A 26,223-nucleotide genomic window follows, 5' to 3' on the forward strand; every position below is an offset into this window, starting at 1 on the left:
TATGCTGATGCACATGCTTCTTGCTGTGCCCTGAGTAACAAAGTCCTATGTTTCTGACCCTGGAGTCTCATGTCTTCTGTCAGCATCCATGAATCAATGACAGGTTAATTTCTTAGCTAATAAGTTGGAAAGAGTCATCAGTATGTACATGGCAAGTAAAGCCATGATTACAAATAACATTGCCCAGCAGAGCATGTTGGCATGTGCCTATAGTGCCAGAAACACAGGTGGCTGAAACAGGAGTGTCCCTTGAGCCCAGGAGTTCAAGGCTGCAGTGAGCTATGATTGCACCACTGCACTCTAGCCTGGGTGACAAAGTGAGAACCTGTCTCAAATAAATAAATAAATAATAGCATTGCCTAGGAAGGGATATGAGTAGTACCTTGGGTAATAGCAACAGGCAAAGAATGAGGGTAAGAAAAGGAGCTCCCAGGAGAACTCAAGAAGGAAGCCTAGAGATGAGCAGTTCCTTATAAGCCAAGGGAGTAGAGTTTCAACCAAAAGAGTACGCAACAGGATCAGATGCTGCTTAAAAGTCAGGTAAGAGGAAGACTGAATGTGGCCACTGAGTTTCGCAACTAGGTCACTGGCAGGAGGCATTTTAGTGACATGGTGTGGCCAGAAGCCAAACTGAAGTGGGTGAGGAGTGAATGGAGGTAAAGGAAGGGTGACAATAGACTGGACATGGTGACTCACACCTGTAATCCCAGCACTTTGTGGGGGCCAAGGCCAGGAGTTCAAGACCAGCCTGGGCAACATGGTAAAACTGTCTCTACAAAAAAAATTACAAAAATTAGCTAGGCATGGTGGCGTGCACCTGTGATTCTAGCTACTTGGGAGGCTGAGGTGGGAGACTAGCTTGAGCCCAGATCAAGTTTGCAGTGAACCGTGATGGTACCACTACACTCCAGCCTGTGTGACAGAGTGAGACCCTGTGTCAAAAAAAAGAAAGAAGGGAGGGAGGAAGACAGAGAGAGAGAAAAGGGAGGAAGGAAGGAAAGAAGGAAGGGAGCAAGGGAGGGAGGGGAAGAGAGGGAGGGAAGGAGGGCTGGTAGTAACTAAAAACCTTAACTGAAAAGGAAGGATAAAGGTGGGGCACTGGTGACTGAAGCAGGTGGCGGCAAATGAAATTTTTCAAATAGATGGAAGAGATTTGAGTAGAGCATATCTTGAGGAGAGCAAGCCAGAAAAGAGGAGAAGTCAGGGTAAAAAAAATTAAGAGCAAGTGGAGAAGGCTAGAATCAGGTCTCTGAAAAAGACCTTCAGTCTCTGGAAAAAACCATTCAGATCCCAAGTGAGGAACTGCCTGGGCTCTCTCCCACTGAGATGGCATTTTCCCCAACTACACACCCTCAAACAGCCCAACAGGCTGTGTAGGTTGTGTGGTCTGTCTCCAGGTGGGTAGAGCCCATTGTCTGTAGGGAGCGGCCTGGTCAGTAGGTTTCATTGGTGACCACTTTGTCTGGTGGTCCTGCAGACCAGAGATGAGAGACACATAAGTATTTTTCAAGCTGGGTTCTCTGGAGATGCCAGCAGGTGTGTTCTGTAGACAGAGGATTCAGGTAAGTTTGGAAAGTGCTATCCAAGCTCTGCAAAGCCGGCTTGTAGGAAGGCTGAGCGTTCTCTGCTGGCAGAGATGGACATTTGAGAGTGAGGTGGCCAAAGGGAAGACAAAGCCTGCAGGAGAGATGCCAGGACTCGTACACAAGGTACTCAGGGGTAACGGAGAAGACACCTATGGAAAACCCCGCAATCACAGAGCAGGAAGCAGAATTCTCATTGGCAGAACACCTCTACTCTGCTTGGAGATTATATTTTGACAAAGATTCTTTGCTTGGCCAAACTTTAGTCAGGCTCCCAAACCTTCCTCTAGACCCTTTGTGCACTTCCATCTAAAACCCAGTTTTAACAAAGAACCCTGCTAAGTCAGTTTAGCAAGAACCCTCCAACCTCAATATCGGATTAGGTTTATCATCCTCCACTCTCCCCCAAGTGATACCTGGTCACTTGGCCTGTCTAAAGCAAGAATTCTGTTAGGTTGGTGTTGTGAGTAGCATAAGGTCACCAGGTTCACGCACATGTGTGTCTTTCCACAATCTTGGGCTTTTATTGATCCTATTTCAGTCACAAAAGCCACAGCTACATGGTATTCTCAAGGAGGCAATTCTCCTTAGCATTCCCCATTCACTTGGTAATAAGAGCTGGGGGCGCACAGGATCAAGTCACTCCACAAGTCAGTCAATACTGCCAACCATACATGGTAATATACTTAATCAATGTATAAATGCTATAGATTACACATTCCATACCAGTAACATTTAACATCAAGAGAAAAGGGGAGGGGGAAGACGGGATTAACAATCCAGTCCAAGGAGAGTGACTTGGACAAGGAGAGTGTCCTGGCCTGATGCAAACAGCTCTCAATGTCTTGCAAGGAAGAGTCTTTGATGTGGGCAGAGTGTGGGCAAGATGGGGTCTATCCAGACGGCCATCTCCAGTTGCTGAACTCCTGCCTTTTTGAATGGCCTCAGAGTCCTCTGGTGAGGTCTGATAGTAAAGAGTGTGCCTGTTTATGTCCTTATCTGGGGGGTGTATAGTCTTTATTAATTAGGCAAACATCTGGTTCCTGTTGGCATGAGGCTTTTTCAAATGTAAAATGGACCCTTTTCCTAAGATGGAGTCACTTATGTCAAGGGTGCTCTATACAACCTGTTTAGCCAGAATCCCCCTCAGCCCTGATGTTTCCCTTAGTAAGTTTCTATGCACTGATCCCCACCTTGGTCCTTGGCAATAAATTCCCACTTGCCCATGCTGTAATTGGAGTTGAGCTCAGTCTCTCTCTCCCTGCGACTGCAAAATCTCATTGCAGAGGTCCCTACACCTATGGTGATGGTCCTGGATACAGTCTTCCTTGCGATGCTTTAACATGTATCATTAAATAATTTTTTCCTTTAGCAGTGTCCTCCGATTTTACTCTCCCAATTCTAGGCAGTGTTATTATCACAGCCTGGCAGAGGAAGAACCAGGACTCAAGAGGCCGAAGAGTCGCCTGATACTCAGTGCTCACCAAGTGGTGGGGCTCAGCTCCCTGTGATTTGGGATCCAGCCTCCTGTCCCTACAGCCCATGTGCCTTTACACCCACAAGCAGCGCCCAGGGCTGGGGTCAGAGGCGAGCTTGCACAATTGCTGCTGCCCTGCGTTGGGACCAGGGCGGCCTGTGATCTGCAACAAAGAAGCTCCCCCACGTGCCTTTGCCTTCGCTCTGGCAGCCCCTGGTTGGCTTTGACAACACCATCAGATCCCAAGGCTCTGGTCCCGTACAGGCTGGGCCTGGCACAGGCGACGGGAGGAAGGCGGGCCAGCAGGGTGTGTCGCTGGGCCTACTGGCAGACACGACTTTGCTTTATTGTACCAGGACTACCCCAGGGACCCCTCTCCAGGGGTGCGAGAGTGAGAACAGAACACAGGAGTTCTTCTCTCCCCAGCTCCCCACCCCCCACCGTCCCTCCCCTATTTCCCCCCAACTGACCCCAGTGTGTAGTGCTCCCCTCCCTGTGTCCATGTGTTCTCATTGTTCAACATCTGCCTATGAGTGAGAACATGCGTTGTTTGATCTTCTGCTTTTCTGTCAGTTTGCTGAGAATGATGGTTTCCAGGTTCATCCATGTCCCTACAAAGGACCCAAACTCATCGTTTTTGATGGCTGCATAATATTCCATGGTGTATTCAGGACATAGGTGTAGGCAAGGACTTCATGACCAAAACACCAAAAGCATTGACAACAAAAGCCAAAATAGACAAATGGGACCTAATCAAACTCCACAGCTTCTGCACAGCAAAAGAAACAATCATTAGAGTGAATCGGCAACCAACATAATGGGAAAAAATTTTTGCAGTTTACCCATCTGACAAAGGGCTGATATCCAGAATTTACAAAGAACTAAAACAGATTTACAAGGGAGCCTGCATTTTTTTTTTTTTTTTTTTTTTTTGAGACAGAGTTTCACTCTTGTTACCCAGGCTGGAGTGAAATGGCGCGATCTCGGCTCACCGCAACCTCCGCCTCCTAGGTTCAGGCAATTCTCCTGCCTCAGCCTCCTGAGTAGCTGGGATTACAGGCACGCGCTACCATGCCCAGCTAATTTTTTGTAGTTTTAGTACAGATCGGGTTTCACTATGTTGACCAGGATGGTCTCGATCTCTTGACCTTGTGATCCACCCGCGTCGGCCTCCCAAAGTGCTGGGATTACAGGCGTGAGCCACCGCGCCCGGCAGGAGCCTGCATTTTTAACCGGCGCCTCCAACAACTTGGGCGCTGACGCTCAGCGGAACCCACCTTGAGAAACCCGACTCCGGGCCTGAGAGAGCCCCCCGCACTCCCATGCTCCAAACTTTCCCCATCTCGCCCGGCGCACCTTCCCGCACGCTACTGGGGCGCGCGGTGGTGGAAACGTCAGGGGATCCCGGTGAGGACCGACAGAGACTGCCCATTGGGCCTGCTAGCTCCCCTCGCCCCCGCGCCACCGCCCCGGGAAGCGCGGTGCTGCTGCCAATAGGCGGCGCGGCTGCAAGGAGGACGCAGGCAGGGGGCGCCCGGCGGCCCCCAGCCCGGAGCCTAGGCGCGGGAAGGAGCGGGAGCACTCGAGGAGGGAGGCTCACCTCGGCGCGGAGCTCGGGCGCGGGGGCGGGGACTGGAGGCGGGCCGGGCCGGGGCGGGGCCGGCGGGCAGGCGGCGAGCGCCTGGGGAGCGCGCCCGGAGAGCCAAGAGGGAGGAGCGCGGTGATCTCCGACAGCCGCCTGCCCGCCCCCGCGCCGCCCGCGCGCAACAGTTCCCCCAAAGTTGCAGCCCAGGAGGCGGGCGCGCACGGGCGGCCGAGGGGCGGGCGGCCAGCGGGGACGCGGCCTCGAGGCCCAGCGCGGAGAGTCCCGGCGGGCGGCGGCGGCGGCGGCGGCATGGGCACCCGGCAGACCAAAGGCAGCCTGGCGGAGAGAGCCAGCCCCGGCGCCGCGCCGGGCCCCCGTCGCGAACGGCCAGACTTCTGGGCGTCGCTGCTGCTGCGCGCTGGGGACAAGGCGGGGCGCGCGGGCGCGGGGATGCCCCCCTACCACCGGCGCGTCGGCATGGTCCAGGAGCTGCTGCGGATGGTGCGCCAGGGCCGGCGGGAGGAGGCGGGGACGCTGCTGCAGCACCTGCGCCAGGTGAGCTCGGGGAGGGGGCTCAGGGGTGGGGGCGCCGGGCCAGGGAGCGCCCCGCCCCTAACCGAGGAAGCCCGGGGCACTGAGGGACACCGCCCAGGGCCCCATTCTCGGGGATGGAGCCCTGTCTGGCGGCAGGTGCCTCGGCACTCTCGCTGAATTTGGGGCCTCAGGGCAGGGCGGTGGATGGCTGGCCGGGTGAGGCCCGCCGGGCGGGACCTGTTGGCATATTGTCCCCGCTGCTCTCCTCCGCAGGCAGAGAAGGAGGCTGGTCTCCGGGGACAGTCGGTGGGAGGGGAGGCAGGGATGCCTGCCTGGTCTGGGCCAGGGCTCTTTTCTTCCTGTCTGCCCACTGGCAGTCACTCGATGCCGAGGGTCCTCAAGGAATGCAGTTATCAGTTGGACCTGGCTTGGCTACCTGAGTGGGAGTCCAAGGGCACAGCCCCAGGGCCAATGCGATTCCAGTCCCTAGGTCCTTCACTCGCCTGGGAGGCATCCTGGATTGTAGTTCAAGGAGGAGACTGTTTCCTCTCCCCTGACTAACTTTGGCAGATCCTCAACCATGAGTCCCTGTGGAAAGCAGTAGAGACAGGGGAGCTGGATTTAGCGTCCTATGTGACCACCTGGCCAGCAGGAACTTCAGGAGGCTGCCAGGACTCTGCCCTTAGCCTGTGCCTGTCCCATTGGCTAGGGACGCATGTTGCAGAATTTGGCCAGTTCCCTCTGCTTTGGGGCTGCCCTGGGGCTAATGCTGTCACTCACCTCTCTGTGGCTTGTTTTCTTTTCCCAGTTTCTTTGGTGGGTAGAGGAGCATGGCCCATGCCATGAATTTTGTTGAGTATGAGACAGGCAGAGAAATGCAAAGCTGCTCTCCTGCATCACCAAACAGGTTGTCTGGGTCTGGCTTTGGCGGGTGGGCAACCCAGACCCCATATTCTTGCTAGACTGACCCCATTAGAGGTAGAGTCTACCGTGGATGTCACAGGGAAAATCTCAGGTGACCTTTCTGAGGTTTTCCAGTTGCTGGTGAAAGAGGCTGTAGGAGCACCTTCCTGGGAGGAGCTTCCAAAATCTAATCATGCCCGCATCCCTCCTGGGTTCTGCTGCACTCTCCCCCACCTTTGTACCTGGTGTGCTCTTACCCTAAAGCCTGTGTCCCCAAGCTGCACACTGCACAGGGAGAGGCAAGCAGAGATGTGGGGACCTGGGAAGATGTGGGACATCTGCTCCTGCCTCTGCTTTTCCCAACAACCTCCAGAATGATGCCCGAGACGCTGATGGATCCCCATGTGCCTTCTCCGTTGAATCACCAAAGAAAGATGACATTATGCACCACTTAACTTTAGCAGTGTGTATTTCTTTGTCTTTTGAAAATTGGAAAGTGACGTATGGCCTTTATAGTAACTCTTTCACTTTTAAACAGAGTAATGGGTTTTCCAGACCATGGTATCCCATTTGCACACCTTACAGTAAGAAGGTTTTCCTGATCACATGCTGTTTCCCCGGCCCTGGAATGGGTTCTTTGGGGAATACAGCAGAGCTGGCAAGCACTTCTTGGAGGGTGAAAGACCAGAGTGAAGCTCGCATGATGGAAGGCCACTTGGAGGCCCACAGGAGGAGACTGGACCCAAAGTGGGCAGATACTTTGGCAGTCCCTGAAAGGCTGTCCACATCCTGGGGACACTGAGCTTCTTCCTGCCTTGCAGGGGAGTAGATAAGCCCCTGCAGCCCCATGGGTGGCCCTTGAAACAAGAAGCATTTCCTCAGACATCTGCACATGGGTATTGGTGTCCTGGCACCCTCCTCAGCCGGAGGACCAGGAGGGCTGATGAGGGGTGGGAGGGGGCTTATCAAGCTTCCCCGTTTTCTCTGAAAGCAGCAGGTCCTCAGGCTGTGGGCTCGTGTTGGGCTTCCTTGACCACTGGCTGGGGATGCGAGGGCGATGGGCCTGGAGCTGCCCTGTGTGGCCTGGAATGGATGGAGCAGGGCCCCTGCAGGAAGTAGTCATGGGCCTTGAGCAGCATGGGAGTGGAGCACAGGGGTGTTCACATGCCTGTGACAGAGAGGTGGCTTTCTAGGACCCTGAGGCCATTTGGAGGAATGTCCAGCTGGATTTGTGCTGTGCACTGAAGTGGCTCTGTCCCCTAAATTGCATTTTCCTTTCCATTCCAGTTTCCTCCTCTAGTCTGAAGGTGGTGATGTTCAGAAAGGGAATGAGCAGCCAGTGAGAGCTATGAGATCACACAGGCCTCACTGGGGTCAGACCGGCGAGAACCTCTTCCTCAGCAAGACAGCCAAGACAGTAAAGACTGGGGTCTGCAAAGCATGGGGTGCTGAGTTCTGCAGGAATGTCATGCAGGTCCCTGGGGTGGGCGTTAATGAGCAGGCACAGAACCAGGGAGGGGCAGCAGCAAGGACAGTAGCCCTCACCCCCATTCACACAGCATGTTCTCCTGTGTTTGATAATGTGAGTTTGGCTGCCAGATTTGTGTATGCCCAGAGCCACATGGCTGGAGGGGACTTGGGAGCCTCCGTTCCTGTGCTCTTAGCCTCTTTGAGTCCTTGATCTTTTTGAGGCTCTGAAAGAGCTACACAGTCTTCCAGACAAATGCACTGACTCATTTGTCTTTACTACCTGGACTCACGCAATCTCACAGGCAATTTCAGAGGGTTCACAAAGCCCCTGAAACACAGACTCCAAGTTCAGAATCTCTGCTCTGGTCTGTACCACCCTTCCTCTTGCTGTGACTTTCTCCAGGCTGGGGATCTGGAAACAGGGACCTCACCCAGGGGCATGTGTGGCAGTTCACGGTGAGCTGAAGGATTGTGGCTGCTGGTGCCACTTCTTCTGAATGCCCCTCTTCAGCATCTGAGGTTTGGAGGGCATCTTTCCAGCTTGTCACTTGCTAGAGAGGTATCAAGAGGCCTCATTCAGCACAAACGACCCTGAGCTGTGGCCAGGGGTACAGGCAGGATGCCAGGCAGCTGCCTTGAAGGAACAGAAAGTAATTCCCTTCCCTTTAAGATAAGGGTAATCTGAGAAGAGTCCAGGGCCAAGGATCAAGGAGGCAGCTCACCTTCCGGTCCTCAGTCAGCTGTGGCCTCGGGCCCAGCAGATAACCTCTCTGAGTTGTTTCTTTGTTTCCCAAAGAGGGATCTGGGGTACTGAGCAGAGCAAATGCTACAAAGTGTGTGAAATGGTGTTGGTGCTGCCATTCAAGACACGTTCTCATGGTGACTGTGATAAGAAACGGGAGAATCTGCCTTAGTTTGGGTCTGGCCAGGCTGGGGTCAGGGTTCTGGTATTCTTTCTCAGGCCAAGAATTTTTTGGATTCTATCTACCTGGGCAGGGTTCAGGCTGAATCAAAAACTCACTGCACGTTTAGAAGCATCTGGAGCAAGTGCTCGTGGAGATAAAAGAAGCCAGCTTTTCCCCAGATGTCCTTCCCCATGTCTTGGGCTCAGGCCTGCTGTCTTTAAGGAGCTCTGGAGAAGAAGTAAGATTCCATCATTGACAGAGGGCAAGTGCTAGGCCACCTGGAAGGTGAGCTGTCATCTCTTCAGCCCAACAGTTTCCCTGAGCCCTCAAAATTTGACTGAGCTGTCGGCCTACGTCATGGAGCAGCAGAAAAATGGGTCTGTTTCCCCGAGATCCACCCAGCTGAGGTAGCCCCTGTCTTCATGTTCACCAGCACCCCAGTTTTCCCATGAGGAGGGGCTGATGGGGTTGGTTTACCTGGTCAAGGGGCGAGCAAAGTATGGCACACACCCCTTAACCAGGGCTGTTCCTGTGTTTGCTTGTCTGGGCCCCCCGCAGTGGTGTGGCTAGAGCCTGGATTCCCGGTTCCCTCTGCTGTCTGGGGTGGTGGCGCTGGCTTCACTCTGCACCTGGGAACAAGAGGCACATCAGCTAATGCCAACAAGAACCACTGAGGGCAGGCATCGTGTAATCTCAGCACTTTAGGGGACTGAAGCTGGAGGATTACTTGGGCTCACGAGTTCAAGACCAGCCTGAGCAACATGGCAAAACCCTGAAAATTAGCCAGGCGTGGTGGTCTGGGTCTGGCCCAGACTGGGATCAGGGTTGTGGTATTCTTTCTCAGGAGGATGGCTTGAGCTTGGGAAGCAGAGGTTGCAGTGAGCCAAGATCGAGCCACTGCACTCTAGCCTGGGCCACAGAGCTGGGACCTAAGAGTTTCACTCCTCCTCAAGAGGAGCTGAATAATGGACAAGCACCCGGAGATTCCCTGCAGATGTGGAGCAGCAGATCCTTACTACCTGAAGGCAGAAAGATGAGCATAATGACCTCTGAAGGTCACCTTTTTCCTCCCACTCCCACCTAAGAACACCTCTGTAGGCAAGCAGGTTGGAAAGCTACCAGACACCGAGCAGGGGACCCCTATGCTGGACCTGCTCTTCCCCCACCTGGAATGCTTTCCTTGTTTCCACTGAATGCACCTTACCTTTCCAGGGCCACCTTCCTGAGCATGTCAGCCGAAGCTCAGAGATCCATATGCCTCTTAGGTCCCACCACACTGGGAGGCATTCAATCCATGCAGAGTATTTCCCTGATGTTCCTTTTGCTTGTCAGATAAGGTGCGTCCTGAGGGCAGAGACCCACCACCACCACTGTTGTCCACCGTATGGTATTGAAAACCCACAGGCTCATGGCATACCTCAGTGAATCTGTGTGCCGTGAAGATGTGTGTATGCGTGTGTCTGCTGCTGTCACCAGTGTGTCCTCAGAAAGCACTTGGATTCCCCAGCTACGGCTGTGCAACTGTGGGCTGATTTACCAGGCTCGTTAGTACTGTCGTGAGATGTAGCACGTTTGCTTTCCGTGTGGTTGGATTTCTGGGAGTGATGTCCACAGGGCTTGGCTGTTCCTGGCAGCCTGCCAGGTGGTGGTGTTCTTGGAGAGAGGGGTGGCATGGTGCCCAGGCTCTGTGGCAGCACGGGATCCCATCCCGCAGGTGCAGTCTAGGGCCTCTGCCGAGGTGGCGGGAGGGGAGCGGAGCCTGATGGGAGAGCCTGGCTCCACTTTCCTGATCAGCTCTTGTGCTGAATCATGTTCATTTCCTCCACAAAGAGAACTCTTCCTTTTTAAAATCCGCTGCTCTTCGCCTGGGCTGGATCAAGGCTTTTCCAGTGATAAAGATGCAGAGGGATTCCTGTGTCAGAGCCTGCTTCATTGGTTTCCAAGGCTGCCAGGGCCACCAGCTAGGGAAATAGCAGCCTCTGTAGTGCCTAGGCATGACTGCCCGGGCTGTAACTGGGCCAGTTACTCTGACTTTAGGGTCTGGTGAGGCAGTGGGAGAGGGTTGGGGGGGGGTCCTTTTTTCTGGAACAAATGCCACCTTCTCAGAGATTACCAGAAACTGCTTTGCTGTCTTCAGAAGTTCTAAAGTAGCCTGGTGTCCATCCATGGACCATCAGGGTGGGTGCACCCTCCCCTCCCCCGTGTCATTCCATTGCCATGTGTGCTTTTCTGGGGCAGAGGCCATAAAAACTGGCACCCAGGCCGTTTTCAGGAAATCCTTACAGAATGATTGAAACTTCCCATCAGGCACACACTTCCTCCGGCCTCTGTCCCTGGCGTTCTCCCTCAGGAGACGGGGGTTTAGCTCAGACTTCTAGTGTGTTTCTCCTCTGAGCATGGGCCGTGGTATTCCCGCACCCCGCTGTAAACTGGGCTGGATGCTATGACTCCTGCCCTCATCCCTATTCCCTTCCTGCAGGGGAGAGGCTCCTTGAAGAAGGGTCATCCAGACACTAGGGTCTTCTCCAGCTCTCCCATCAGGATGCAGAGGGGGTGGGGTCAGCATTGGAGATTCTTCCCCAACGCGGGGATCCACAGCCAGCCATCTGGCTCCCCTTCCCCACCAAGAGCAGTGCTGCCGGTGCCCTGTGAGAAAACCAGGCATGCGCACCCGCGCACACACACACTGCATGCCCTGGCTCCTCCTGGCTCTGTTCTTGCTGACTGTCTTAGTCCTTTCAGGCTGCTATAACAAAATACCATAAACTAGGTGGCTTATAAACAGCAGATGTTAATTTATCACAGTCTGGAGTCTGGAAAGTCCAAGACTGAGGTGCTGGTAGATTCACTGTCTGGTGAGGCTGCTTTCTGGTGATGGTACCCTCTTGCTGCATTCTCACATGGTGTAAGAAATAAAGGGTCTCTCTGGGGCCTCTTTTATATGGGCACTAATCCCATTTGTGAGGGCTTCAGCCTCATGACCTAATCACCTTCCAGAAGCCCCACCTCACAATGCCATCACCTTGGGGGTTAGGATTTCAACATATATATTTGGGAGTGGAGAGGAGGGTACGCAAACATTCAGCACTGACTGTCGTATCCTCTCCCATTAAGAGAAACTGGAATGGAGGTAGGAGAGGGCCTAGGCATCTAAAACAGCAGATTTGGCTGCTGTTATCTTGGACTCACCATTACTAAAAGGGCTGGGTGTTCTAAATGAGAACAGAGACCTTGGCATGCCACGCAGGGGCGGGCCTGCCTGCTCTCCTCCCCACCCCACCCCCCCGGCCCTGAGCAGTGCCCACGTGGCTCTCCAGGAGCATTTCCCAGCTTTTTTTTTTTTTAACTTTTATTAGCCCAGACTCCTGGCTGCTGCAGCCATATGGAGCTCTGCCGACGGCTGCTGCTCAAAGAGATGTGGCATTTTGATGTTTCTAAGTTTATCTTAACCAGGAGAGACACGGAAGCCCAGCTGAGAGTGGGGAGTGCCCGTGTGTGTGTGTGTGTATGTGTGTGTGTGAAAGCGCGTACACACGCATACGCCGGGGGCCACCTCCAGAGCTGCCCCTCACCTCTGCTCAGCCCTGGGTGTCCGCCTGTCTTTCTGTCTCTCTGCCTTCCACTCCCTGTGGCTTTTCTTTGTGTCTCCGTTTCTTTCATTGTCTCTTCCTGCTGTGTGTTTCTCCCTTCCCTGGGTGAGAAGCACACTCTTGTTCCTCTGCCGGATCTTGGTCAACTCCCCTCTGCAGCCTCTGCCAGCGGGAAGGTGGGGCAGTGGGGCCATGAGAACTGGAAGTGGTTGGTGGCAGTTGAGAAGGGGACCCCGCTCAATTTGATTGTCTGGGTGCCAGCTGGGCCTTGGGCAGGAGGGCAGGCATTAGGGGCACCTCTCCCAGCTGCACATGGCTTTCTAGTCCATAAAGCATTTTCTCGTGTTGATTTTGCTCATTAGGTGGTTTTGCAGAGCTGGCAGGATATTGCTTAAAGTAAAAATGGTGGTTTTTAAAATATTATAAAAGCAATATACAATTATGGAAAAACGAGGAAATTAGATGAGCAGAACAGAAAAAAAGACAGTATGCATTAATTCAATTATTCAACAATCAAGTTCCTGTGCCCCAAGGCATCATTCTAGGTACTGGTGATGCCACAGGCAACCCACCAGGAGAAAACCATGGTGGCAACTGTTGCCTTCCCTCCGGGAGGGATGGCAAAGACCCCAGAAGCCAGCACCAGTACAGGTGTGCAGCCTGGCACAGAAAGGAGGCAGGCTTCTCTGGGAGCCCGGAACCCTCAGTTCTGGCCCCAGACTTGTCCAGTACTTTCCCGTCTCTGGCCTCAGTTTCCCCATCTCCAGAATGAAGGAGTGGTAGGTGAAATGACCCCTGAGGTTCCCTACCAGTGCTGAGATCCCACCACGTTCCTGTGGTTTTAGAAATACACATTCGTTCCTATATGTGGTCAGTTATTTCTTCTAGGCCCTGAGCCAGGTTCACATTCGAGCCCTAAGGTCACCTCCCTTGGTCTCAGCTGGTGCAAGAGCTGGGATGCAGCGGTCTCAGGACAGAGAGGGGACACAGATACCTACCCCCCCAGGTTCTGGGGCTGACCCCCATATGGCCAAGACCAGTCTGTTCATGCTGACCACAGTCCTAGCTGATGGAGGGTAAAAGGCCATGTCACATGGTACCAGGGGCAGAGGCCAGAACCAAGAACCCGTAGATTTTCACACGTGAGCAAAGCCCAGCACTGACAGAGGCCTGAGCTGCCCTGTGCACGGTGAGCCATTCATCTCAGAGCAGTGGGGAGGGAACAAGGCTGGGGCCTGTTTCCAACCTCGGGCAGGTTCTGCTGGGACCACTGCCCATGTGACTCAGTGCCTGGCTCCCTCGCCACCTTTCCGCCCACTGTGGGGGCTACCCTGGCCCCTTGCACATCTGGTCTCTCTTCCCTCCCTCCACTTCCCACTCTGCCTTCCTTCTCTGAGTGTCTGCTCTCCATGTTCATCTGGACAGAGCCTGTGCCCACTCCGGCCTCTCTCATGTTCCCAGAGACCCAGACCTGCCAGCCCCAGTGGAGCTTCGGGGCTTTTGCCTTGAGAGGGCAAGAACCTTGCCTGGCACCTGACTGCGCTAGTACTTGGTTCTTTTATTCAGCAGACCTCCCTGGGTACCCAAGCAGAGTGGCACCAATTGAGACAAGTAGGGAAGGCAGGGCCGGCCAAGGTGCTCATTTCTAGAAGGGCTCAGAGCAGCCGCCGATGCCATAGAGCACTGGTGAATGACTGCAGGGCTGGTCATGGTCAGATTCCAGGTCTGCCATTGCCTCTGGCCATGGGGACCTGCACAGGTGCAGGGCTGGCACCAATTGGGACAAGTAGGGAAGGCAGGGCCGGCCAAGGTGCTCATTTCTAGAAGGGCTGAGAGCAGCCGCCGATGCCATAGAGCACTGCTGAGTGACTGCAGGGCTGGCCATAGTCAGATTCCAGGTATGCCATTGCCTCTGGCCGTGGGGGCCTGCACAGGTACAGGGCATGGCACACACTGGCTGCTGGGCAAACTCCTTTCCTCAATGGGGCTCACAGGTGGACACAGGCACTAGGCCCAGGAGCTTTGGGGAGCTCAGTCTCCCCCACTTCCTAGGTGGGCTTGGCCTCACGTGCTCTGCCAGCTCCTCCTGGCAGCCCTGGTCCTCAAGGCTGTCCCTCTCCTGCCCAATTGGCCTTCGCATGGCCCTCAGCCCAGGTCTTTCCCAGAGCATGCCAGGGACCTGTGGAAAGTACCCCCAGCTATCTTGGGACCCCCTGTAGTGCCCCCTCTGGGCACCTTCCCACCCCACAGCTGCTGTCCCCATGGAGCCTCCACCCACAGATACAGGTGCCCAGGAGGCTTGCAGGACACCCCTTGCCCACTGAGGGAGCCAGCACTTTCAGCCCAGGAAGTCTGTGACGGCCCCCACCCCCACCACACTGCCCTTAGTTTCTGTCTGTGCAGTCACGGCCTCCTGGAGCTCCGGGTTTAGGCCTTCCACAGCAGCAGGGGGCAGGAGTGGAGTGGGTTTCTCTCCCTTGGTGCCGGGGGCAGGTGAGGGCCCAAGAGAGCCTGCCCCACACCTGGCGTAAGAGTCAGAATTCCTGCCCTGGACCAGGACCTCCCAGCACATGTCATGCACCTGGCAGCTCTCCCAACACCCCTTTCCTATGGGGACCGGGGAGTCCTCTGTGGGTGCAGACTATGGAAAAGGCTGTGTTGTAGATGGTGGGGGGTCAGGGGAACAGGAGCTGCAGGTGCTCCTGGGGAGGGAGGGCTCAGCGGTAGCCTGGGCGTCTGGAAACAAAACCTCTTTTTCTGATTTCTTCCTGGTAAATGGCCAGCCTGGAGGTCCCCCCCACTCCGCTCCCCACTGCCTGGAGGCCCCATAGCTCAGATGCAGGATGAGGACAAGCACAGACAGGGCTCAGGGAGGAGACATGTCTCCCCCACTCTGCTGAATGCCAGGGCCATCTCGCCCACCCACAGACACCTGCCAGGCCATTGTAGGGGAGGGCAGGGGGTAGCCAGCGAATCCTTCTGCACTGAACCTGCTAGGGCCCAGGTGTGGGAAGCTTCAAGCTCTGCATTCCTATGGAAGGGCCTACAGTGGACTCAGCATGACAGTGAGATACTCCCAAGATTGGCTTATAATTTCCTACTTAAGGCTCCTAATGTCTTCCCATGGGGATGTTACTTCCTGTATTAGTCAAGGTTCTCCAGAGAAACAGAACCAAGGGGAGATTTACATGTATAAACACATAAAGTTGACTATCACACTTCCTATGATTGGGCAGGAGAGAGCAGGGGCCGTAGAGTAGGAAGCGTGGAGGGGCTCTTGTTCCACCTAGCACAGGTAGGTGCTGGTACCCGGTGCAGTCCTGTGGCCTTGTAACAGGCTACCTAGCCACCTTGTACATTGTGGTCTCACCGGCTCTCTCCTGGCAATGGTCCTGGCTCGCTGGCATCAGAGGACAGGCAGCGCTGAGGCTCTAATATCCTTAGAGGGCCCAAGGGCCTGGATCTGCCTCTGCCCCCTCCCTCCCTAGAGGAAATGGCAGCAGGAGGGGTCCACAGCTCCTTTGGTGAGAAGGCCTGCTGCAGTCAGAGATGAGATGTTCGGCAGAGGCACACACAGCCCATAGACAGGGAGTGGTCTGTGCAGGGTCACACAGGACTGGGACCAGGTTCCTGATTCCCAAGTCCTGGTCCCACCCAGTGGTCCCTAGAGAAGTATTGGAAGTGAGGCCTGGGCCTGTCCCAGTGAAAAACTTGGTATTTTCTGAGCTTCCTCAGGTTGGGACAGGTGGCCTGGGTTCTCTCGTCACAGGCAGGGTGGAAGAAGGGTTCTGGGGCACAGAGGACCTGTGCTGCCCCTTCACATGGCCAGGGGTAGGGGATGGTTTCGAGATGATTCAAGTACATTACACTTATTTTGGACTTTATTATTATTACCTTGTAATATAATGAAATAATTATACAACTCACCATAATGTAGAATCAGTGGGGGCGCTGAGCTTGTTTTCCTGCAACTAGATGGTCCCATCTGGGAGTGATGGGAGGCAGTGAGAAATCATCAGGTATTAGATTCTTATAAGGAGTGTGCAACCCAGCTCTCTCACGTGTGCAGTTTACAGTAGGGTTTGTGCTCCTGTGAGAGCCTAATGCTGCCACTGCTCTGACAGGAGCTCAGGCGGGACGCTGGCCCGCAGTTCACCTCCCGCTGTGCAGCCTGCTTCCTCACAGGTCACAGACTGGTACTGGTCTGTGGCCTGGGGGTTCGGGACCCCTGCTCCATGTGACACTTTTTCAGTAGTTTATTTCTTAGAGTAAGATGTTGAGACGGTGTGGCTGTGACAACGATGACCTGGGGCTGGAGGAAGCAGAGAGCAGGACCATGACCTGAAGAGGTGTTCCTGGCAAGGGGCAAGCTTCATGAGCACGCTGCTTCCATGTTAGATCTTGGCTACAGCTCTGCTGCTGACAGCCCAGGAAAACCAAGAACTTGGGGATGTAGCGGCCATTCGGTGAGTGAGTCAGGTCACTCAGGGACGCCTAGCACCTTGGTTTCCTTCCTTGAGGTGGAATGTGGCTTCTAGCCCACAGAGTGTCTTTATGAGAAGTAGAAGGTTAGGTGCGGCCAGAGTCAAGGCTCGGTGAGTTCATACACCCTTGCACAGTGCATGCCCTGCACAGCTGTACTTGGCAGCCTTGGTGAGGGTGCACAGAAGTTTAGTCTTTATCAGCTGAGCCCTTTAAGAAGCCTTAGGCCTTCTCCCATGACTCTTCTCGGGCACAGCCTTCTCAAATCACCTGAGGCAGCGAACTGTGAAACACCTGCCAGAACTTGGCATCTGCCTTTCAGCCAGGTACTTGCTCTCTTTCTCTTGAATCAAGGAGCTGAAGCAATTGGGCATCTTCTAGAAAGTTCCAGCTCAGGCTGGGCATGGTGGTTCATGCCTGTAATCCCAGCACTTTGGGAGGCCAAGGCTGGCGGATCACCTGCGGTCGAGAGTTCAACACCAGCCTGGCCAACATAGTGAAACCCAGTCTTTACTAAAAATACAAAAATTAGCTGGGTATTGTGGCCCACGCCTGTCATCCCAGCTACTCAGGCGGCTGAGGCAGGAGAATCACTTGAACCCAGGAGGCAGAAGTTGCAGTGACCAAGATTGCACCACTGCACTCCAGCCTGTGCAACAGAGCAAGGCTCTGTCTTAAAAAAAAGAAAAAGAGAAAGTTCCAGCTCAACACCCCTGCCTCTCAAAGAGCATCAGACAGAATCTAAGACAACCTAAGTGGATCTGGACTCACCTAGTCAGGGACACCAAGGGCACCAGCAGGGGCATCAGGGTGTCCTTGTTGGGCTCCCGTGAACCCCGGACCCTGCAGTATCCCAGGGGTCCAGGATTCTTCTTGAGTTTCCCAGACTCTTTACATCCTCGCCTCTAACAGTTCTGGGGGAATGAGGTCTGGGTGCTCCCCACCCCGGTAAGTAGCTTCCACTCCTCCAAACTTAGTCCTTCCGTCGATTTAGTTTTTCCTAGGACATGCCAGTCCTCTGAACCTTTTATGATTCTCAGCTGCAGACATATTTTCCACAGCCTTCTAGAATTATAGAGTTTCAGAATAAAAACAGTCTTAGGCAGGGTTCTCACTGGTGGGGTTTCCAGACAGCTGTCAGCCCAAGACAGACCAACAGGAACTCAGAGGGGTTGGTTTGGGACATGGAAACTCAGACACGAAAGAGAATAAGTTACCTGTTCCAAGAATTCCCATCTCTCCAGAAAGGGTCCAGCAGGGCGAGGCAAATAGAAATGGTTTTGATGTCACGTGTTTCAGGGAGAGGCCAGTCCATGAGCCAGACCCAGAAAAGGGCTCTCTGAGGGTAATGGGGACACAGTGTGGGGAGGGACTTTGGGCTGGAATTAGACTGTTTTAGAAAATGGGAGGCTGGGCACGGTGGCTCACTCCTATAATCTCAGCACTTTGGGAGGCAGGCAGATCATCTGCAGTCAGGAGTTCAAGATCAGCCTGGCCAACAGGGTGAAACCCCATCTCTACTAAAAATACAAAAATTAGCTGGGTTTGGTGGCATGTGCCTGTAATCCCAGCTATTTGGGAGGCTGAGGCTGGAGAACTGCTTTAACCTGGAAGGCGGAGGTTTCCTTGAGCTGAGATGACGCCACTGCACTCCACTGCACAGCCTGGGCAACAGAGGGAGAGTCAGTCTCAAAAAAAAAACAAGAAAGAAAAAAAGAAAAAGAAAATGGGCAAGAGGTGGAGTGTGGGCAGCTGGTTGGGGACCTGAGAGCAGGTATGCAGCTGTGCTTTGAGGGAAGGAGTCCACCAAGGGAGACCCTCGGATGGGATCAGGGTCACTGGGTAGAGAGAGAGGCCTAGGATGCCGGCAGGAAGCTCAGGGCCTTTGGCCAGCCCATGCTGTTGGCCGTCTTGCATCACCCACCTCTACTCCCACCCCCAGCTCCAGCCCCTTCCCTCTCAGTCTTCCTCGAAGCTGTGAACAAACTCAGTGACCACTGAAAAACCATAGGCCCCTCCCAGTTCTAAGGATACCACCCCACCCCATCCCCTCCTCTGCACCCCGGAAGGCTCGCTGATTTTCCACCTGGAAACAGAATCAGGCCCTGAGGACCAGGGCCCTAAGATGGGAACGATTCTGCCTAGCTGAGGGGTCTGGGCAGCCCCTTGGTGTTCCTCCCAGCTCCTGCTAGGAAGAAAGGCCCCCGGAAGGGCATCTGTGGCTCCCTTCCTGGGCCGGCTCCTGCCCTCCCCACTGCACAGAGTGCATTTTGGAAAGATCTTGGGGAAAGCGGCCAAGCATGGAGAGGTGGAAGAGCACAGGCAGAGCCTCACCCCTGGCCACAGCTGTGGATCCTGCAGCCCTCCTCCTCTGTCCCGCCCACTCTCCCCTTCCTGCTTGAAGTTGAGAGCTAGCTGGATTGGAGCTGGATTTCTCATCCAGCATGACTCATTGCTCACCCAGAGGGAGGGCAGCAAGAGGTCTGAGTCCAGATTCTTGGAGGTCTGGCCTTGGCTTTGGCCTTACCTCTGACCTAGAGATTTAAAGTGATAAAGACCCTTAGCTTGTGATGGTAACTTTATGTGTCAGCCTAGCTAGGCTGTGACTATTTGGGTCAAATACTAGTCTAGATGCTGTTGTGAAGTTATTTTTCAAATGTGATTAACATCTGAGGCTGGGTGTGGTGGCTTATGCCTATAATTTCAGCACTTTGGGAGACCCAGGTAGGTGGACCACTTGAGCTCAGGAGTTCAAGACCAGCCTAGCCAACATGGTGAAACGCTGTCTCTACTGAAAATACAAAAATTAGCCAGGCATGGTGATGGGCACCTGTAATCTCAGCTACTCTGAAGGCTGAGGTAGGAGAATCACTTGAACTTGGGGAGGCAGTGGTTGCAGTGAGCCAATATCGAACCACTGCACTCCAGCCTGAGCGAGACCTAGACTCCGTCTAAAAAATAATAATGTGAAATCAGTAGACTTGGAGTAAAAACAAAAGCCAAATAAAACCAGGTGCAGTGGCTCACACCTGTAATCTCAGCCCTTTGGGAGGCCACAGTGGGAGGATCGCTTGAGGCCAGGAGTTCAAGACCAGCCTGGGCAAACAAAGCGAGACTCCATTTCTACAAAAAAAATTTTTCTTGTTGTTTTTTTTGGAGGGACAGAGTTTCACTCCGTCACCCAAGCTGGAGTACAGTGGCACAATCTTGGCTCACTGCAACCTCCGCCTCCTGAATTCAAGTGATTCTCCTATCTCAGCCTCCCAAGTAGTTGGGATTACAGGCATGCACCACCATGCCCAGATAATTTTTGTATTTTTAGTAGAGAGGGGGTTTCACTATGTTGACCAGGCCGGTCTCAAACTCCCGACCTCAGGTGATCTGCCCTCCTCAGCCTCCCAAAGTGCTGGGATTACAGTCGTGAACCACTGCACTCAGCCTATTTCTACAAAAGATTTTTCAAAATTAGCCAGGTGTGACTGCACACACCTGTAGTCTCAGTTATTCAGGAGTCTGAGGCAGGAGGATCAGCTTCCCAAATATCTGGGGCTATAGGAGTACAGAAGTTCCAGGCTACAGTGAGCTAGGATCACACCACCACACTCCAGCCTGGGTGACAGAGAGACTCCATCTCAAAAGCATAAATAGATCAAAGCTGATTACTTTCCATAATATGGGTGAGCCTCATTCAATCAGTTGAAGGCTCCAAGAGAAAAGAGAGGTCCCCGAGGAAGAAGGAAGTCTGCCTCCAGACTCCAGACAGCACTGCCAGCTCCTCCCTGGGTCCCCAGCCTCCCAGCCTACCCTACCGATTTCAGACTTGCCAGCCCCCACAAACATGTGAGCCAATTCCTTAAAATAAATCAATTCCTTCCTCTCTCCACACACACACATCTAATTGGTTCTGTTTCTCAGGAGAACCCTGGCTAATGCTTAATTTCCAAGGGTTCGTAGAGGCAGAGTCAGAAATTTCTAGGGACTCTGGAGCCCCTCAACCCTGCCACTGGCTCACTGTATGAGACAACCTTCCAGCCCCCAGCTCTTCACCCTGAGAAATGGGCTGTTCCCATCAAGGCTCTCCTGCTTGGAACTCAGGTTTTTTAGGGAGCCAGAAGGATCCTCTAAGTCATTCCTCTACCTCTTTGCTATTTTACCTGCAAATCCTTTGAGGATGAACAAAACGTTTCATTTCACTTGGACAAAATTTATTATAGAGAGGGACAAATGGACCTAAATGCATTCGCCAGAAGGTATAAACAACCAATTCAGATTATTTTCCAAGCAGAGAGATTAGGAGGGAGCTGGGATGGATGATAGAGTGCTGAGAATTCATGGAATGTAGGGGCCTGCGGACCTCAGAGACCATCTGGTCCCAGACTTACTGCAGAATCCCAGTCCCACAAGAGGTCCCAGCGAAGCAGGGGAGGGGCTTGGGAAATAAATCTGGGAAATACTGCAAATGCCACCACCCTTTTGGAATCATAAAACAGTGGCTGAAATGTCCAGCAGGAAAAGAAAAATGGTTATTTGTTGAATTCTTTGTGTTTCAAACCTATTTGGTCCAAGTTCCTCTCCTGCTGCTCTTCTCTCCCACCCCTCTTTGGAAGAATGAACAGTGCAGCCTTCTCATTTGCAGGTGGGGAAGCTGTGGTGTAGGAGCGTGGCTTGCCCGGGACCACACAGTGACTTAGGGTCTAACCCAGGTCTTTGTCCCCCACCCTCAGCCACGTGTGGGCAGAGCCACGACCATGGAGGAGCAGACAAAACCCTCCATGTGGCTTGATACGCCTCCTTGATCACTTTAGAGTTTTCTAAACAGAAAGCATCCTTTTGATATTTATTTGTTGCTAAAGCCATTTCTTGGATTTTAATTAAGTTACGCTTGGCAACGGCTGGGCATCTGTTTCCAGAGGTCTGTTTCACACAGAGGGTGTCATTTCTTAAGACTTAAAAGTTAAAACACAAACAACACACAGTCATGAAGCCCCTTGCTGAGCAAAGCTGCCAAACATTGCTGACTCCTGCTGGGCAAGGCAGACTTGGTGGCAAGACTTGTCACCATTGAGGAGGGCCAGCCTGCTGCGGTGCCTGGCTTCAAAAACCTGTGAGGGCCATGTGGCCTTGGACGGGTGGGAGAGTCATGAGCTGCCCCTGGGCCCTGAGGTGGGACCAGAGAACCCCAGTCCTTACCTCTCATCCCTCAGACAGCCTGGGCAAGTCTGGTGGAGGGGGGAGTGGGAGCCAGTGACCCCACACACACACCAGCAGCTTCTTGGCTTGGACCTCTGCAGAGCAGAGCCCTCCCTGGCAGCATCTGGCTGACTTAAGTCAGCTGGGTGCTAATGGCCACCTGCTTGGGTACCAAACTCACAGGCCTGTGGGAGTGGCGGGCACCAAGCCAGGGTGCCCTCGAGAGGCAACCCCCAAGACTGGGACCAGGAGCCAGGCCATGCCCACCTTAGACATCAGCAGGAGGGTGAGGAGGCCTCACCTTCAAACAGGGTTCCCACGCTGTCTAGTGGTTTTGTTAGCAGGAGGGGATGTAGCGGTTGCTGTTACTAGTTTTGCTAGTCTGCTTTGCTTTGGTGTCTTCCAGGCCTGAGCAGTGTGCCTCTGGACATTAACTGCATAGCCCTTCCTCTCCAGCTGTGCTGATGTTCCCCACCCCCAACTCTGCAGGGCACCCACCTCATCTGCATGATCTGTCCTTGGTATTCTTGGGGCACACACACACAAAGTACTTACAACTACTTGAATTTTCTCAATGAATATTCAATATATATTGAAGTGGAAAATTTTAAACCAAGTGTTTCCTTAAGCATTTAAGTTTAACATGCCAATTTCATTATTCCACTCACGAATCTAGTCCATTTAAATAACCATGTTCAAGGGTAGGGGGTTTATAACTTAAGTCATTAAATTTCTTTAAATATCTTGATGTGATTTTATAAATTGAACCTAACCAGTGTTCTTAAGTCTATAAATACTCATCCTAAGAAGCAGGACTTTCTCAGGTTCCTAAACAGTTCTTAAAATTTAATAAGTTAAGCTGATAAATATGATGACTATTCTCTGAAACATTTCAAAATGGTTACAAACTTGGTCGAATCCTCTTCCGGTGTTCTGCTTAAAATCATAAGCTTAAAATCAACCACTCAATTGCCCATTTTAAATGGGGATTGGAAGGCCAATCTCTTAGATACTCTGATGTGCCTAATTCTCTTGAACATGACAAATGTGTGAAACACCAGATTTCCATATGCCTCAGCATATTAAGACTCACTTTCCTCCAGCACCGCCCTGCGTAGCTGTGGCACTTTGGGGATAAAGGCGTCTTGTTGCTGCACTGAGGAGCGATGCCCCCTCTGCAGCAGTCAGGCCCACTGGAGCTGCTTCTGCTTTTGCACCCCACGTGCCCCTCCAGGAGGGAGTCTCAGCCCTGGTCTTAAAACTCCATCACCAAACACCTCCTCCCCTTCCGCCATCTCTGCAGCTTCATAACTGTGTAGGTTCTTTTTGTTGCTTCTTTTTTTTTCTGCGTTCCTTCCCGGTTCCTCTCACCAAGCTCCACCTCTTGTAGCCACTTAGTGGCACCTCCTTGGATGCCAGGGTCCTGTATCCTGGGCCATGCTGATGAGAAGAGTCACAGGGGGCTGGAGGGCAACCCTTAGTGGCCACCTCCCTTATGGTCCAGAAATCCTGCCTCAGCAGTGCCGACCGATGAGTATTTCTCCTCAGCTTGTATCCTTCCAATGACGGTGAGCTCACCACTATTTTTTTATTATGATAAAATATACGATCATAAAATGTGCCATTTTAACCATTTTAGGTGCATGGTTCAGTGGCATTAAGCACATTCACATTGGCAGTGGTCACCATCCTCCATCTCCAGAGCTCTTTCATCTTCCCCAAACTGAAACTCCCTACCCATCCAACACAAATTCCCCCTTCCCCAGTCCCAGCAACCAGCATTCCACCTTCTGTCTGTGAATCTCAGTGCTCTGAATGATTACATACTCTTGGTCCCTCATATAAGTGTCCTCGTGCAGCATTTGTCCTCTCGTGCGCAGCTTATTTCTCTTCCTGGAGTGTCTTCCAGCCTCATCCTTGTCGTGGCCACGGTCGGCATTTCCTTCATCACCTGTTTGTAAAGGTTCTTTCCCGTGTTGAGCTGAGAACCACCTTGGGGGTCCTGTGGGAAGCATTTCTGACTAGCACAGCCCTGCCCTGGGAGCAGACAGCAAAGGAGAGTGTGTCAGGGGTACATGTACCCACAGAGCTCCAGGCTGGCAGAGACAGCAAGTTGATTTCTGGCAGGAACGTCCTTGGCTGCCCACAGCTGTGCTCTTGGCTCAGGTCCGCAGCAGTGGAAGAAGGGAGGGGTCCCGGCCACTGGCCTTGATCTCTTCTCCCTTTTGCCTGGTATGCCCCCAGGAAAAATGCCACCCCCCTCTTGATCCAATCTGGTGCATCCATTTCCTGGGGCTGCTGCAACAGATGACCACCGGCGAGTGACTTGGGATCACAGAAACGTATTCTCTCACAGTGTGGAGACCAGAAGTCAGCTCAGGGTCGGCAGGGCCGCATTCCATCCACAGATTCCAGGGAGATTTCACTCTTTCCCCTTCCAGCTTCCAGTGGTTGTGGCCACGTTGCTCCCTTCTCTGCCCCACCTTCACACTGCTGCCTTCTCTGTGTCTCTTGTACGAACACTTGTTTCGGATTCAGGGCCCACCTGGAAAACCAGGGTCATCTCATCTCAAGGTCCTTAAGGTAATCATGTCTGTGAAGGCCCTTTTCCCAGGTGAGGTCACATTCACAGTTTCTGGGCACAAGCACATGGGCCTGTCTTTTAGGGGCCACCATTCATCCCACTGCATCCTGTATCTGTTTCTCTCATTCGGTGCATAGGTCGCTACCCGGCATCACTTCCTTCCCTGTGGCACATGGGGAAAAGAGGAAATCTCCCCTGGAATCCCTAGAGGGAGTGTAGCTCTGCAGATACCCTGATTTCAGATTTCTGGTCTCCAAAACTATGAGAGAATACAGCTGTTGTTTACAACTCTGTCCTTCTTATGAGGCCATTGTCTTCCTAGAGAAGCAAGTCTTCTCTGTGCCCAGCTCCTTAACTCTGGGATGTCCCAGCTTGTCTCTCTGGGGGCTTCCTCAGGCTGCATTTCCCTAATAGCACCTGACATTTCCCTTCCCTCCCCTGGGTGTCCCCCAGAGGCAAGCAGGAATGTCACGGGGAAGAGGACAGGAGCCCTGGCACCCAGCTGAGGGCTGGCATCCCCCAGGCTTGACCCTTCCTTAGCAGCGGCTGCCACTAATGTGCTAGAGCAAGGAGGGGGAGCAGCCTGGTTCTGCTTCCTGCTTGCCCCCTGGACTCTAATTAATTTCCTTCTGGTGGACTGTGTTTGATTACACCCTCATTAAGCAGCTTTGCACATGCGGGCCCTGGTGGTTTCAATATTGAAGCCATCTACCTTTGATGGTTAATATTCAGCGCCTGCTGCATTCTCCCTTCCCCGGCTCTGTTGTTGCAGAAACTGTGGAGTCATGCCTGGAGGAGAGAGACAAATGAAAGCTAATTTCCCGTGGGGCCTTCCTTCTGGGAATGGGGTTAAAAATGAATTTAAGAGGGAAGGGGGGAGTTGAGGTTTAAAATAGAGTGTAGCTGGCAGCCTCCTCTGTGGCTTCTCCTAGCTTTCCCCTAAGACACCTAAGACGACGCACCAAAAAAAGACAAACACTCAGCGCACTGGAAACAAAGACAGGTGGGCAGTCTGAGAGGAGCCTCCTCGCTGCTAGACACGTGGAGCAGGGCCAAGAACGACACCATCCGGGCTTCCCCAGGAATCTGAGACCTCCGGAAGGAAGGGAAGAAGCCACTCTCTCCCTTAGTCTGAAGACTGTGCCAATCATAAAGCCAAGCAACTGGTCCTGTATGATGCAAGTGACAATTTGGAGGCAGAAGGAGGGCTCTGTCACTCCCCTCTCCCCTCATCCTCTCCCTTGCCTCTGTCTGCATCCATTCAGAGACAGCAACTCCCAAGGAAGGAAGAGAGAGCATCTGAGAAGTCCAGTGCAGCCGGTGGGCTTGTCCAAGGCCAGAAAGTGTCCTGAACATACAGACATTGTTATAGATTTCTGTGGACTTCACTGTTGTGTCAGAGATTCAGGCCATGAAGTGGGTGAAGCTGTCCCTTCTCAAGGTCAGGGTCACATAAGCATAGTGCCTGAGAGTCTGCAAGCCAGAGCCTGAGAGGTGGACTCAGCCCCCACCCAAGGAGGCCATCACGGGGACAAGGATGTGCTAATAGATGTGGTGTCACTAGATCTTGGCCTCTTCAAGAGTGAGCAAGCTGGGGAGGAGGGAAGCCTGAGCATAGGATAGATACCCTGGAACCGGAACCCCAATCTCTGAAAATGATCTACAGCAGCATCCAGAAGTGATGGACTTTGTGGGAAAAGAATGAAAGACCACCCAAAGAGGCCAAGCTTAGAGAAAAGAAAACCAACAGGATGAGACGAAGGGGAAGATTAACAAGCAAAATAAGAATTGCAAGGAAATGAAATGCTAGCCGACTTGCAATCCTTCTTGGGGGCAGTGAGAGTTGTGATGATGAATGTGAAATCAGTGATGTGGAAGGCACACTGGGAACCCTGGATGGAAGTGTATCATGCACAGAAT

The 26,223-nt window shown here is 53.1% G+C and overlaps 1 protein-coding gene across 2 annotated transcripts in view; it reads left to right on the top strand.

Moving 5' to 3' along the window:
* The first annotated feature begins 4,741 nt into the window (after positions 1 to 4,741).
* Positions 4,742 to 26,223, top strand: part of LRRC75A (leucine rich repeat containing 75A) — a 49,017-nt gene continuing 27,535 nt past the window's right edge. The window contains exon 1 of one of the 2 annotated variants that reach the window (XM_017496822.2): positions 4,742 to 5,200. In XM_017496822.2, the coding sequence (XP_017352311.1) occupies positions 4,955 to 5,200 (246 nt within the window). In that variant the 5' untranslated portion in view covers positions 4,742 to 4,954. The remainder of the gene's footprint in view (positions 5,201 to 26,223) is intronic. The other variant, XM_017496821.2, reaches the window with a different exon arrangement.

This window comes from Cebus imitator, unplaced genomic scaffold (assembly GCF_001604975.1).
Source record: "Cebus imitator isolate Cc_AM_T3 unplaced genomic scaffold, Cebus_imitator-1.0 Scaffold223, whole genome shotgun sequence".
Classification (NCBI taxonomy): domain Eukaryota; kingdom Metazoa; phylum Chordata; class Mammalia; order Primates; family Cebidae; genus Cebus; species Cebus imitator.